The sequence below is a fragment of the Syngnathus scovelli genome, chromosome 4 (assembly GCF_024217435.2).
Source record: "Syngnathus scovelli strain Florida chromosome 4, RoL_Ssco_1.2, whole genome shotgun sequence".
Classification (NCBI taxonomy): Eukaryota; Metazoa; Chordata; class Actinopteri; order Syngnathiformes; family Syngnathidae; genus Syngnathus; species Syngnathus scovelli.
Window position 1 is genome coordinate 11,829,362 of NC_090850.1, and position 15,573 is coordinate 11,844,934.

The 15,573-nt window shown below is 42.7% G+C and overlaps 2 protein-coding genes across 4 annotated transcripts in view; one reads left to right on the forward strand and one right to left on the reverse strand.

Moving 5' to 3' along the window:
* Positions 1–3,783, forward strand: LOC125967697 (PEST proteolytic signal-containing nuclear protein). Its single transcript, XM_049718975.2, has 5 exons — positions 1–146; positions 570–796; positions 1,481–1,555; positions 2,031–2,086; positions 2,558–3,783. Exons 1-5 carry the CDS (start codon positions 101–103, stop codon positions 2,664–2,666), a joined length of 513 nt encoding a protein of 170 aa, XP_049574932.1. The 5' UTR covers positions 1–100; the 3' UTR covers positions 2,667–3,783.
* Positions 3,361–15,573, reverse strand: part of LOC125967693 (interleukin-18 receptor accessory protein) — a 26,970-nt gene continuing 14,757 nt past the window's right edge. For 2 of the 3 annotated variants that reach the window (XM_049718967.2, XM_049718966.2), the window contains 17 exons: positions 12,772–13,024; positions 12,491–12,677; positions 12,253–12,403; positions 12,099–12,158; positions 11,815–11,938; positions 11,594–11,736; positions 10,986–11,129; positions 8,561–8,756; positions 8,022–8,410; positions 7,559–7,630; positions 7,209–7,338; positions 6,937–7,091; positions 5,981–6,118; positions 5,164–5,265; positions 4,943–5,086; positions 4,750–4,865; positions 3,361–4,412 (listed from right to left, as the gene is read on the reverse strand). In XM_049718967.2, the coding sequence (XP_049574924.1) occupies positions 4,122–4,412; positions 4,750–4,865; positions 4,943–5,086; positions 5,164–5,265; positions 5,981–6,118; positions 6,937–7,091; positions 7,209–7,338; positions 7,559–7,630; positions 8,022–8,410; positions 8,561–8,756; positions 10,986–11,129; positions 11,594–11,736; positions 11,815–11,938; positions 12,099–12,158; positions 12,253–12,403; positions 12,491–12,677; positions 12,772–13,024 (2,795 nt within the window). In that variant the 3' untranslated portion in view covers positions 3,361–4,121. The remainder of the gene's footprint in view (positions 4,413–4,749; positions 4,866–4,942; positions 5,087–5,163; positions 5,266–5,980; positions 6,119–6,936; positions 7,092–7,208; positions 7,339–7,558; positions 7,631–8,021; positions 8,411–8,560; positions 8,757–10,985; positions 11,130–11,593; positions 11,737–11,814; positions 11,939–12,098; positions 12,159–12,252; positions 12,404–12,490; positions 12,678–12,771; positions 13,025–15,573) is intronic. The other variant, XM_049718968.2, reaches the window with a different exon arrangement.

Below are 15,573 nucleotides of genomic sequence, written 5' to 3' on the forward strand. Positions count from 1 at the left end.
AAAATAGACAAGGGACGGAATTTCTCCGTTGGTGGCGCCAAGACGCTCGGAATGAAAACTAAAACGAAGAAGAAGCGGAATGCAGCCCATTTAAGTTAAAATGGCGAACTTCGAACGCAGCAGGAGAGACCGCCGCGACGACGGAGGTGATATCTGTGCTATTTCAATCATTTTAACACGCCTTTTAATTAAGTCTGTGTATGCATTCCTTCCCACATTCCCCAATCGATTAGAAATATGACACTTGTGGTGCCCATCCGAAAATGTAACGCGCTAACATGTCGTGTTGTTTAGCAAAGATACCATCGTATGTTCAAATTGCAAAAAAAACATAGTACCCAGTCATCGTATTCTGTGCGTATGCGCTAAGGTTACAAGTGGCAAAAATGTATTTGAGATAGGTAGCTTTCCTCAAATCTATCTCAAACTGGGCAGTGCACGCATGACCTAAATTTAGACGGTTTTTTAATGTCACATTTGGTGGCTACAAACATAGCAGTGCAGGTAATGTTTTATAGCTCTGTAACAAAACCATTGTTCACCTTGGTGAGTTGTCTTGCCTCAAGCAGGGCCGCTGGAGGAGGGAGGCAGAGTGAAAACTAAGCCTGTCTCTTGTAGCACGGTGGGCGGAGGAGCGAGCAAACTCAAACGCACATCCCAGCATCTTTCATCTGAAGATGAGGACGAAACTCCGTCAGATCCACCAGCGCCTCGCAAAGCATCCAAAATAGGTTTCGGCACGAGCAGCAACACTGGGATAAAGTCAAATCCTATATCGATCAAGCTTGGAGCAAGTGTGAGTTATGGTTTGCTTCTTTGATTGTTTTACTTGTTGAGCTAGTAGCTGGTCGTGAGGGGCAGCTTCATCTTTCGGGGACCTTCTGAGCTTTGTGGTTGGAATCTAGACTTCAGCTTTCCTGTGTAGAGTTTTGCATTATTTTCTTTGGGTACTACAGGAGGAAGCCCTCTTGTATTCTAAAAACATGCACATTCAATCAGTTGAAGACACAGAATTATCCTTAGGTGTGAATATAACTGGGAATGTTTGTCTATATGTATAGATGAGAAAAGTACTCACATGCGCTAGTTGAGTAGAGAATCACACATGCCTGATAAGTAAACAATGAAACACAGCCTCATCTTGTATGTTATATTTTCTTCAGATATAAACACATGTAAGTCCATGTGAATTTAGGCGCCACAAGTCACAGCATATTGGCTAGGGATCACTCTAGCTGACATAAAAAAAATCATAAAAAATAAAGACCAGCCAACAAGGTACCTGAGGCAAAGCAAGATTTTTTTTTTTAGGTCCTTGAGGGATAACCAGAAAGTGTTTATCAGCTAGGCTAGAGTTCACTCCGCGAGACCCGAATGAAGACAAGCAATACAGAGTTTGTCTTGAGGAAATATGTTGAAGTAATCATGGATTATGCTGTGAAATGTAATTCCCCCTGTTTTCTCACTATTTTGCCTTTAGAAACCTAAAGAGCCCGTACCAACAGCCCCTCCTAAAAAGCTTGGCTTGGCATCCGTCTTCAACGAGGATGATGATGTAAGTACTGGAATGGAAGAATTGCCAAAGACAATTGTACTTTTTTTTTTAATACTAACTAGACAATCGTGAATGGGGAAACCTTCTAAACATCTGGCCTTCAAATGTGGTGAGCTCCCCCTCCAATTTCTGGGTAGGGGTGTAGTCATTAAACCTATCTCCTTTGCTCTGTAAAACGTCAAAATAGCAAGGTCCTTGATAAATTATTTGCTTGATAGTTTCGAAATGTAATCGAGGTATTGTGAAGTTTGCCTATAATATGACTCGAGCTGCAAGAAGATGTAGTAGAGCAGATGTTTGCTTTTCTTTTAGTGCTGAGAGAAGACATGTCTTTATTTCTTCGTCTCTAACGGACAACGACATTTTTACAACATGACTGTTCCTGTTGACATGTTCTCAGAAAAAACACATGTAAAAAGCATGGCCTAAAAGACCACCAATGTAAATGAGCTGATAAAATGTTCTCACCTTGCAGAGCGAACCTGAGGAGATGCCCCCAGAGGCAAAAATGAGAATGAAAAACATTGGCAGGTACATTGACAACTTTGTTTTACTTCTGTCTGGTCATTTTTGAACCCCCACATATTTCTTTGGTGACATGATTTCTTTTTTGTGATATCCTTGTCTGTGAGTGTAGTAAGATGAGTTTGAAATATTGCATTGCTTTGGTATCATTGCGGTGTATTTACAGTCAAAATCACTATTCTCATTGTTAGTCATACTCGGCCAGTAATTCACAAAGTGTAGTATGCGGGCTCCCTCTAGTGGTGTTTAGGGGAAAGTCACATGAATTAAATGTTGAGCTGTATTTTTTATTTTAAAACAGTGCATTACTCATTTTTTTGCAATTCAAGGGAAGTTTCAATTGACCCTTTAGTGTTTGACAAATGTATAACTAATCATCATAAAACGTAACTAAAATTAGGATCTTACTACAGTGCATTCATTTGTATGTCAAGTCCCGTCAGCTTTTAACATGTTATTTATCTGAAATCTTTTTAGGGAGACTCCGACATCAGCAGGACCAAACTCCTTCAACAAGGGCAAGCAGGGCTTTTCTGATAATCAAAAACTTTGGGAGAGGAAGCTGAAGGCGCACACAGACAAATAATGAAGCAAATCCTTTTCATGGCATCTCAAGTCTCAGTAAAATCGCACCCGAGATCTCTACAATGGCTTAAATTATTGCAGCCTCTGCTTTGACCATGCCCCACCATGCTTTTAAGTCTTTTAGCGTTCTCGCCTTATAACCTTACAGCTGAGCAATGGAAAAACACAACAGTGAGTGCTGAGCATGACATCTAATTGCTAATATGAAAGCCTCATGGCTCCCTTACCTTCCTGCTACTTCATACATAGCTGGCCAGCTGTTCTTCACCTTTGAGCCGCTGTGCATATACATGTAAATATAAGTGTGATTGTGTTTTGTTTTGGCATTTGTTTTATCTATAGCAGGGTTGCAAAGAGGTGTGGTGACTTTCCATTGGAAGCTTGGGAAATACAGTATTCCAAATAATGGGTATTAATAAAGCAATGGCTCTTGACTGCAAATACTAGTATGTTTGAACACTGCTAATGCAAGGTGCCTCTGTGCCTGGTTGTTTTAGTCAGTACACTGCTAAAATATATTTCGCCCAACTATAACTTCCTTATTATGAGCCAACTTTTAAGTTTATAAACTGGTTTGTTACCTTTAATTCCTGTGGAAAGGTGCCAGCTTGATGCTATTCTAGAATTTTGCAACCCTAATACTTAGATCAAAATGTCATATCCAAGAGTGACTTTGACAGATTCTTTTAGTTAGGTTTTTGTTTTTTGTTTTTTTTTGCGCGCGTGCTATCTTATCCTTCACCCTATTCCTCCTCTGTTGCATTTTGGTGTAATATCACTTTATGAAATTACACCACAACAATGTTTGTTGTTTGTTTAGTAATAGCCCGAAAAATGGAATCATCTGTCTTCAGTGTGAAATCATGCAAATACGTAACCGCTCCCTAAAAAAAATAACCTGCTAATGGTAATCATAGACGAGGAGCACCCGTGAAAAAACAAAGCAAGTAAGCCTGAGGAAGAATAACATAAGTCACTGACACGATGTGATTTTAGCTTTCTGTTACCTGCAACTTTGAAATCAACATAACATTTAGAATTCACAATTGGTTACCTAAACTCTAGCTACACATGATATAGCGTTTTAACAAACAGTCCAATAAACATTTTGCAAAATATTTGAGTCGTTTCTGTTTGCCATAAGAAATGGAAAAACTTGCACCAACGCATGAAAACATTGCAGTTTCATTTTAACATTTAACAATTTTTGCCATCTAACAATATTTCTATCTTGCTTGATATGATACTTCTTGTACTTGACACGCATACACGTGCATTTCTAATTAAGGTTTCATTTTCTGCATTCCTTGACACATTTTATTCATGTCACAAATAACATAAGCTGAATGTTGATGTTTTAAGATTTATTTTAAATGAACCAAATTTTCATCACAATGACATTTTCATGTTATGTATGAGTGATTCGTATTGACGAGCACTCAAATGTAAAGTGATCTCAGTGCATCTCTATTCTTAAATCCTGGTCTCTAAGATCGTTTCCAAAAGGGTCATGGGAAATGACTCGAGTGACACTTCTTACTCTGTGTTTGGGTAAGGCCTTCTTTAGTGACCTCCAGAAATTGCCGGTCGCGCTTTCAGTTTGTCCCAAATTCCAGTCGAGGCTAGGAAGCACCTTCAAGGCCCTTTGGACCACTGAGGGCAGAGGTGAATCTAGCTGTTCGAAACATGCGGAAGTTCTACTTGTCCGTATAAGCAGAATTTTAAGAGTAGAGCTCTGCAACAAAACCTTACAATACAAAAGAGTAAGTTGTTAGTGGTTTTGCTGTGATTAAATTACATTATATCAATAGATTAATGTATTGGCTATTGACAGTTTAATTTTCCATTGAATACAACATTGTAATGGATGAGAAATGAATGTCGTATGTGAACCAGTGGAAACGGAAATTGGGTGGGTGAAGAATAGAAGAGGCTCAAGGATAGAGCCATGGGGAACACCTGTGGTGCCTGGGGAGGTTTTTGGTTAGTGTAAGAAGAGTGGATGATTTCTAAATAAAAAAAAGTTTTTTTTTTGTTTTTTTACCAACAATGCCTGTGTGAGTATTTTTTTTTTTTTTACTTGCCTGTATTCCTGATTCCAGAACAAACACAGCATTGCTGTTAGACAAATAGTCAGCAGACACAACACAGATGAGGATCTGACTTCTTCGAATTGCATGTACCACATCGTTTGTGTAGGCTACCAAGGAAAAACAGATGTCATTAAAAACCATGACTCCACTCATGTGCAGGTGTACTGAAAATTGATCTTCTCACCTCCACCAGGAAGCATGTCCCTCTCCGTCAAACAGAGACGATAGCCCCACAGGTCCTCCAAAACCATGGGAATCACCACCTCAGGTGGCCTCAAATTGTCAATAACATGCTCAAGATTGAATGGTTCAAAGGTAGACGGAGAATCTGCAATATGAATATATATATATATATTTTTTTTTTGTGTCCTCCAACCACAGTGACCTGAAAACATGTCCCATTACCGTGTGAGTTTGGACTTGATTGCGCGGAGCGTGTCAAACCTGCCGCCTCATAATGTGGAGAGGTCCACACGTATGAAAAAAAAACATCAAACTCTTTCTCATCTGAAAAAGTAAAGATATTCATTATTTGGAAAAATTACTTAAGTTAATTATTTGAAAAAACGAGGGATTTTAAATAGATTTCAATTCACAGCTGCTGCCGTCTGTGAGAAACTGCAAATGCGATGTAATTATTGGAACTGTTATCGGAACGCCTTCATTAAAACACCGCCCCACTGGCCATTAAAAATACATACAGTATTTATGTATTATGTATGTATCATATTTATGATTAACATGATAAGTGTCTTTTCATAGTTTTGAGACTCCCCTATGGCATGTAAGACGGATACCCCACAGGTCAAATTTGACCTGACATATCCATTTTGTAGCACCTGTAGAAAATATTTTCCTTTTTCTGTGTTTTGGGTTTACTTTACGAAAAAAGTAATTAAATATCGACCTGAAAGAATGACTTTCAGACTATATTATTTTGTTTTTATTGCTTTGAAACATCAAAATAGGCTAACTTCGGGAAGGGATGTGCAGCTATACACATTGTATGTCACATTATGTTTCATCTAGGGGGAATGACCTAGTTTGACAATAGACACTTTTGAGAATGCAACTTTGATGTTGTTGTAGAGTTATGAGTTGATGTGAAACCACATCCTGTGAAGATGAATGTCAGCTTGCATTGTTGGTAAGTGCGTTGGACATCTACTGATAAATCTATCAATGTATGATGTGTGCGTGTGTGTGTGTGTTGCATTCCCACCTGCATCAACTTTTTCACTTTGAAGGCGTGAAATGTAGATAAGTTGTAGTTCCAACCATTTCACACGTAAAACAATGGCTACCCCAGCAAGTAACAGCAATGATGCAATTGGATAACTAATCAGTGATGGCCATTTTTCTGCAAATAAAACATATTGGTTATATTTGTTGTCTATTAAAACTATAGATAGTATATATATAACACATATAGTATATTTGGCTATTTAAAGGTCCTTAAGTCTACAAGGTTGACCTGACCAACAAACCCTGGACCTTTTCAGTGTCCATCCACCCTGTAAAATAAACAGCCTCAGCCAAAAGCTCTTCAAGTTTCCAAAACAGATGAGTACATTTTTTTCTCAAAACATTTTAACGACTGCAGTTGTAACAGTTAAGCATAAAATGTAAATCAAATGCATAAAGTAAAAATAACAGGTAAACTGGGCTGTTGTAAACAGGCTGCTGATTATGGTGGCCCTGGGGTCCGAAACACAAATACGTACAAAAAATAAGGGGAAAGAAAGAAAGAAAGAAAGAAAGAAAGAAAGAAAGAAAGAAAGAAAGAAAGAAAAGAACAATTATACATTACAGAAGATAAAAATTACATAAAAAATGAGTCACAAAAAAAAGATTTGCAAACAAAAGAAAAGAAATGCAAAAGCAAGCATACAAGAAAAAAGGATCACAGACAAGAAAGGAATGCAAACAAAAACAAGTAAATAGGGAAAAAGAAATGCAATCAAAGCATACAAGAAAAAAATCAATCACCAGGCAAAAAGAAGCAAAAAAATAAATAAAAAATAATCGCGGAAAAAATGAAGCAAACAAGATTCAGGGCTTAGTTGATTAGAAGTACCTGTGGCAGGATTTTTACTTTCTGGATCTGGATTTGACACCTCTGGTTGTGTAAAGTACTTCAATAAAGTGCCAATATAAATAAAATCAGTATACATGTACCTTTAGTTTTCATCTTGAGCTTGACTGTGACACTGCTGTTCCCAGCAGAGTTTGAGGCCATGCAAGTGTACGTGTGCTTCAGATGAAGTGCTGTCACCTGCTGTATGAGAGCTTTGGTTGTAACCAAGTACTCTTCAAATGTCACCCTGTTGCATCTGAAAGGCAAATTGGAAAGTCACTTATGTGTCAAAATCAGAAACATGCCCTCAATTATCAGCAACGAACAAATATGTGACAAAAGAGCTTGGATTTGTGAAGATAATGACACTTACCGCTGGCTCTCTGTTTGCATCAGATTTCGTTTGCCTCCTTCGTCTCCCTCGTTCATGTACCACTGCACTTGTGGTGAAAAGTTGACCTCAAAAGGAAAATGTACCAGACAACTGAGAGTGTGGCGCTCCTCTAAAGCAAACAACAAAACACTTTATCATAATATAGTATACACACCTGGGAGAATTAGTGGTTCCTCTAAATGCAATTGATAGTGGTGGTTTCAAGAGTTGGACTAAGTCGAGTAACTCCTCACTAAAAGTCCAGATACCAAAAGCGCAGCCCATCACTGGGTTACTTCTTGTGCCTAAATGTAATGTAAGGTGATTTCAATTGGATGTACAGTGCTTACCCAACTCCACTTCTTGTGGTGCGCTGTCATCAGGTAATGTAATCCTTGGAGAGGCACTCACTTTTTCAAAGGCTGATGAAAAGACACGTTGGTTTGTTTGTTTGTTTATTTATTCAATTATTTATTTTATTTATTTCACAATGTTACCTCATTGTACAGTTATATAGAGGGGGAAAAAAACAAGCTGACTGAACTCCCACAAATTTCCAAGTCGGCATTTGGGAATTCAGATAATCACATTTTTTACCCCCTCTGCCATCATTCGCTGAAAATCTCAGTCAATGATTGTTTTGCCAATGCAATTTAAGTAGGGATGGGTGAGGTATCAGTGCTCAACTCATTCCTTACCCCCCCCCCCCCTCCAAAAAGCAGGGGGATACTGTCAAACTGACAAAATAGCTATAAAAATGACAAAAAATAAAATGTACATTCATTTCATTCATACACCACAGAGTGCACTCACGTATGGCAGTTACAGCAACAGGCCTCCTGAAGGTCCACTGTACTCCTTGCTCTACAAAGTGTTTATCGCAAAAATATCGCCCTGTGTCATGTTGGCTAACTGTGCAAAGCTGCAACCCGCCGTTCCTCACACAGTTGGCACGATGCATTTTTGATATACTTTTGTCACCCTGAGAGAAAGAACACCCGGGTGTTTCCGTTACATCAAATCTTGAATATGTCTGCCTCTGTCTTACCTTGTACCAGGTCACACTTGTGCTAAGTGTACAGTTGAATCCAGGGCAGGGGATGGTCCCTCCTGCACGTGCAATCAGCGTGACAACCGCCTCCTCATCCTTGTAACATGGCAACCGGTGTTTGTCCATCACCTGCAGATAGAGGAACATTGTGCTGCCATTTGACAACACAAACGCCCCAAGAACGGAATCCTTTGGAAATCAAGTGGCAAATTGTGAGAATCTCTCTCATACAGGGCAGTCGGCATAAAAAGTTTGAGGACTACTCTGATACAAGCAAACACAAAAATAAGCACGACATTACCCATTAAGTAAAGTGTAATTTCCTGAATGGTTGGCTTGGGTTAGGAACTCCGTACCACAGTCGAAAAAAAAGTCTCCATTTTCTCCTCTTTCTGCTCGCATCTTGTGCCACGTAACCTTGTTGTTGGTGCACGGCATCAGAAACATTTCCCCCTCCACAACTCGATAGTTCTGCTGTATCGTAGTCGTGCGAGGACCTGGAGGAAAGACACCTCAGGCTCAAAGCATTTACATTTAACAATCTTTTGGCTTCAAAATAAATACCCGTTTTATCACGTTGATTGCTATTCACACAGCATCCCTCCAAGAAAATGGGAAATACCCCAAACAGCAGGATATATCCAGTTTGCATCCCGCTTAAATGATCACATCATGACTTTGCCAACACTTTCTCTCAAACCTGCACGTACTTTTTGCATCTTGAATGCGCGAGCAGATGAAGATGCTGAAATAGGCGGTAGCTACATTACGCAGTGGTTTCCTGTGTCTGTTTGTGCATGCTGAAAACCACACTACACCTATGTGAACTACAAAAGAATTTCACAGTAGTGATTTGTGACATCAAGCACGTTGCCCCAAAACAATCAACCTGATGTAGATGGAGCATTATTAAATATGCAATGTTTAATTCTCGTTATATTTGATGCTTGCATTTCCGTCGCATAGGTTACAAGTTTCCGTTTCCACTTTGTCAAAGTAACCTCATTGTTAAAATGTGCGATAACGTGGGCTAAGGTGGGAAATAGTTCAGAGCTGGTGCCGATCAAGGTGGAAATATCCAAAGTTGTGACGTTTTCAAGACGATTGGTCCTGCTGCCGTGCCAGCGAGTCAACTCAGCTTTTTATTTGAAGACAGTGAGCCAACACTACAAAGAAGATGGATAATTTAGACATTCAATCAACAAATTCCACTATGACAAAAAAGAATCGGCAAGCAGGTCAGTGTATCCCGTCTATTTCTTTCCCTTTCCCCGCTCGACTCTCCAGCAATCAAGGTCACAAAGCCGATTCCTTCCTCTCTTCCCGTGACATCTTTGCTAATTCCCATTAGCCCGTTCATGGCAGTTCACATCAGATCATCCGCAGGTGTACTGGAGGTTTGCGAGAGCTTCTACGGAAGAGCTTCTAAAGGTAAAGCTTTGTTTTTTGTGTACGCTGCTGGGAGATGATAGCGGAGCTTCTTCCAGAAGGTGGAAGAAGGCGGCAGAGAACTTAAGCCCTCCCATTTGATGCAGTGGCCCATCTTCTCAAGGAGCTTGAAGGCCTCTGGTGCGGGCTCCCATTTGTCTTCTTTCACATTCCCAGGTTTGATGACAACCAAGCTCGTCTTGCGTTCCACTAGGGCTGCGTGGATGGCACTCAACAAGCCAGTTTCCAGATTCCCAGCCAGAGGGGAAGGTACCAGGACCACCGATTGACTTTGTTCTATGCAGTCGAACAGCGCCTCGGACGCAGCTGTGACACACCGACACAATTGTACGTTAGCTGTGAATGATTTGACTTGAATTATCACAACTGGGCTGAAGTAGGATACCTTTTCCTGGTTGTACATCCCGATCAAAGAGGCAGAGCTTATAGCCGAAATGTTCTTCTAGAACATTCTCTAGCCACTTTGTATCACACGCTTTCAATCCTGTCCCATTGTCGCTCTTATAACACATGAGAAATGCATCGTAGGTCTTCCCATCTAAAAGTAAACAACACAGGATATTGTATCACAGTGGGCGAGTTTTTCCAGTTAACAATTCTTCAGAAATGAGGCGTCAAGCAGTTTATTGCTACTTCCAGTTGTTTACTGTTTGACTAAATCAAAGATATAGGAACCAGCCGCTTAATAGGTTAATATGACCTATTTCAAAATCAACATAAAATCTTCTTTTTTAAAACACATTACAACATAGGACAAAAATAATGGACTTCAATAATGGACTCCCCAAAATTGGATGATTTTTGATTTTTTTCCCCTCTGTTGGAAAGTTACAAAGTATTGTAAAACAATAGTTTGTCCTGTAATTCAAAGCTTAATTTACTCTGCCAAATATGAGAATAGGCATCAGCATCCATATCGGTAAGACCCTAACAATAACACATTGTTCATTTAAAACAACCATATAACTTTGCATTAAAGTCTGCTAGATTAATGCAAGTACACAAGGTTAATGAATAGCACCTCTGTTGTGGTGTGATAAACTTAAAGCAGACAGTTAATTGAACACAAATGGTGGAGCAGCACATGTAGTTGGGATTAATTACGTTTTACTGACAACAAACCTAGTGGACCTATGCAAAAAATGTGGTTGTAACCTACAAGCTGGCAAGTTAAAGTGCTAGTAAGTCAAAGTACCACTTGTAGAGAATTTCTATAGTGCACAAATAGTGTTGTTTTATTTTTAACCAGAATAGGCCACCATTTGACTGATTCTCACCTGAGGTTTTCCTATGACAGCCCAGAGTGTTTCGCAGAAAGAGAATGAGTTCAATCTTGAATTTGACATAGACACTGACAGTTGCGGCCATTATTGCCATGATAACCACAGGGCAGAGTGCTACAGGCAAGTGGGAACCTTGAACTGAAATGAAAAATAAAACACCCAAGACAGAATGCAGACATGATTTAGATGGTTAATATTAAACAGTGGCGGCTGGTCAAGCGAGCTCACTGCGCCACTATGGCATGTTGGTCATGAAAGTGGAAAATAGAGATCTATCTATTTTCGGGGGTGGACTTAAGTGTAAAAGTTCAAATGTCAACGATCTGACGTGTTCTAATCACTTGTAGGTTTAGAAGATTGGATATGTCATCAAAATAATAATGAAAATACTTAAGACAGCAGTACTTTTGAAATGATCATCAGCATTCCTTGTTATTGCTAATCAAAACAAATGACTTTTATCGGAGGTCGGGATTTTTGTCGATACAATGCGACTCCAGCATACACAGTCAGCTACAACTGTTTTTGTTCTTTTGTATAAATTACGCATGGAGGCGTTACATGTTAAGCAATTCAAACTTAGAACAATCAATCAGTCTTACCTTTTTTGGCTAAGGTAATGGTGACGAAGATTGAGAGTGGAAAATATTGCATTTTACAGGTGTAATTATTTGAGAGATCTTCCTCTGTTACTTCTTTGAACACCAAATTTACAGTGTTTTTTACACCTTCAATCAAATTTTCCCTGTAAAATGAGATTGGAAGAATAAGATTATCAGACCAATTGAAATTTGTTCATTCATTTTGCATGTGAGTCGTTTACCTTGTGTAATTGGAGAAGACTGGGAAGGAGTCATTCTTTTCCACAAATGTCTTGCCACTCATCCAAAACATCAAACTGGGCTCTGAATATGATACAGCTTCACATTTAATCACAGCCGGTGAGCCTGAAAAAGCAGTTTGAGGGGGAAAGAAAAAGTCATAATGTAGTGGTTCACATGGCCAGCGTTGATGCATTGAAAGCTCAAAGTGTAAATTTTGGTGTGATGGCTCTGAACAGGATAAGCAGAAGAAAACGGATAGAATCAATACAAGAGTGATGCTTACCCACATCCACATAAATGATTTCATTTGCCCCCGGGTAGGAGATCATAGCATGTTTGTTTCCTAGGAAAATATCCAATTAATTTATACAGTGCCAACATTTTGAACAAAAAAATCTGCAATCATGCAGGTGACAGATATTTTTCCATAGACTTACTCTGACTAGGCTGGACGTCCAACTCCAACGTGTGGCTCATGTTATAGATTTGACCATCAAAGAGGTAAGGCCTGGTGCAGGTGTAGACACCAGAATCTGTCTCTTCCACACTTGAGAAGTAGCTCTTAACTTTCTGCGCTGACTTGCCCTCCTGCAGGGTTGATTAGAATGCGATGCAATTTCACTCTTCATTCATTCATTCAAATTCTGGAAAATAGTGAAAAATCATTTGAAATACTTTGTGCCATATGATGTCATAACTGGTGAAGTAGGGATTATTTGAAGGCGGGATGTTGACATCTGAACAGCTCAAAGTGCAGGACTCTTGTGTGTAACATATCATCCGGTACCAAGTTTTGTGTTCCAGCTCTGTAGTCAGCGTGGTGTACACGGTCAGCCTGAACCACAACTTCTCACTTTCATTCCTGTCACGTGAGAAAAGTTCAGAGTATGTCTGTGGGAACTTGGTACACTCAAATACAACAGCGCTTCAAAATGTTAGCCATGATTCTAATTTACCTTTGTGAACACGAGTAGTTGCCCTGATGGTTTACTGAAGCAGTGAGAATGAAAAGGCTCGTGTCAAAAAAAAGGAGACCCATCTGTCTCTGTTCAGCCGGTGACATGTTGCTCAGGTCCATCGGCAGCTTGCTCTCACTGGTCCATATTACTGGAGCGTGGTCAAGACGATGAGATGACCGTTGGCACTGCAGCACAACCATCTCACCTGCCTTGACGTAAATTTCCTCTGGGGGTCCCGCCACACACCTGCCTGTGGATTCAGAGTTTCTTCATCTCGAAATGTATATCACATGTGTCAATATCCAGAATCTCCATCCATCCATCCATCCATCCATCTTCTTCCGCTTATCCGGGGTCGGGTCGCGGGGGCAGCAGCTTTAGGAGGGACTCCCAGACTTCCCTCTCCCCAGCCACTTCATCCAGCTCATCCCGGGGGATCCCAAGGCGTTCCCAGGCCAGCTGAGAGACATAGTCTCTCCAGCGCGTCCTGGGTCGTCCCCGGGGTCTCCTACCGGTGGGACATGCCCGGAACACCTCCCCAGGGAGGCGTCCAGGAGGCATCCTGATAAGATGCCCGAGCCACCTCATCTGGCTCCTCTCAACGTGGAGGAGTAGCGACTCTACTCCGAGTCTCTCCCGGATGACCGAGCTTCTCACCCTATCTCTAAGGGAGAGCCCGGACATCCTGCGGAGAAAACTCATTTCGGCCGCTTGTATCCGAGATCTCGTTCTTTCGGTCACGACCCATAGCTCGTGACCATAGGTGAGGGTAGGAGCGTAAATCGACCGGTAAATTGAGAGCTTTGCCTTTTGGCTCAGCTCTCTCTTCACCACAACGGACCGGTACAGGGTCCGCATTACTGCCGACGATGCACCGATCCGCCTGTCGATCTCACGCTCCATCCTCCCCTCACTCGTGAACAAGACTCCAAGATACTTGAACTCCTCCACTTGGGGCAGGATCTCATCCCCGATCCGGAGAGGGCATTCCACCCTTTTCCGATCGAGGACCATGAACTCGGATTTGGAGGTGCTGACCCTCATCCCGACCGCTTCACACTCGGCTGCGAACCGTTCCAGCGAGAGCTGGAGATCACGGCCTGAAGAAGCCAACAGCACCACGTCATCTGCAAAAAGCAGAGACGCGATGCTGAGGTCCCCAAACCGGACCCCCTCAACGCCTCGGCTGCGCCTAGAAATTCTGTCCATAAAAATTATGAACAGAATCGGTGACAAAGGGCAGCCTTGGCGGAGTCCAACCCTCACTGGGAACGAATCCGACTTACTGCCGGAAATGCGGACCAGACTCTGGCATCGGTGATACAGGGACCGAACCGGCCTTATCAGTTGGCTCGGCACCCCGTACTCCCGAAGCACCCTCCACAGAACCTCCCGAGGGACACGGTCGAACGCCTTCTCCAAGTCCACAAAACACATGTGGACTGGTTGGGCGAACTCCCATGCACCCTCGAGGATCCTGCCGAGGGTGTAGAGCTGGTCCACTGTTCCACGGCCAGGACGAAAGCCACACTGCTCCTCCTGAATCCGAGGTTCGACCTCCCGACGGACCCTCCTCTCCAGCACCCCTGAATAGACCTTACCAGGGAGGCTGAGGAGTGTGATTCCCCTGTAATTGGAACACACCCTCCGGTCCCCCTTCTTAAAGAGGGGAACCACCACCCCAGTCTGCCAATCCAGAGGCACTGTCCCCGATGTCCACGCAACGTTGTAGAGGCGTGACAGCCATGACAGCCCCACAACATCCAGAGCCTTTAAGAACTCCGGGCGGATCTCATCCACCCCCGGGGCCTTGCCACCGAGGAGTTTTTTAACTACCTCAGTGACTTCGACCCCAGAGATTGGAGAATCCGCCTCAGAGTCTCCAGGCCCTGCTTCCTCAATGGAAGGCGTGTAGGTGGAATTGAGGAGGTCTTCGAAGTATTCTCCCCACCGACTCACGACGTCCCGAGTCGAGGTCAGCAGCACGCCATCCCCACTGTAAACAGTGTTGACGTTGCACTGCTTCCCCCTCCTGAGACGCCGGATGGTGGACCAGAATTTCCTCGCAGCCGTCCGAAAGTCATTCTCCATGGCCTCACCGAACTCCTCCCACGCCCGGGTTTTTGCCTCAGCAACCGCCGAAGCCGCGTTCCGCTTGGCCATCCGGTACCTGTCAGCTGCCTCCGGAGTCCCGCAGGCCAAAACGGCCCGATAGGACTCCTTCTTCAGCTTGACGGCATCCCTTACCGCCGGTGTCCACCAGCGGGTTCGGGGATTGCCGCCACGACAGGCACCAACGACCTTACGGCCACAGCTCCGGTCGGCCGCCTCAACAATGGAGGCGCGGAACATGGTCCACTCAGACTCAATGTCCCCCGCCTCCCCCGGGACGTGGGAAAAACTCTGCCGGAGGTGGGAGTTGAAGCTCCTCCTGACAGGAGATTCTGCCAGACCTTCCCAGCAGACCCTCACAGAGCGTTTGGGTCTGCCAGGTCGGACCGGCATCTTCCCCCACCATCGGAGCCAACCCACCACCAGGTGGTGATCAGTTGACAGCTCCGCCCCTCTCTTCACCCGAGTGTCCAAAACATGCGGCCGCAAATCCGATGACACGACTACAAAGTCGATCATCGAACTGCGGCCTAGGGTGTCCTGGTGCCAAGTGCACACATGGACACCCTTATGTTTGAACATGGTGTTCATTATTGAAAATCCGTGTCGAGCACAGAAGTCCAACAATAGAACACCGCTCGGGTTCAGATCAGGGGGGCCGTTCCTCCCAATCACGCCCTTCCAGGT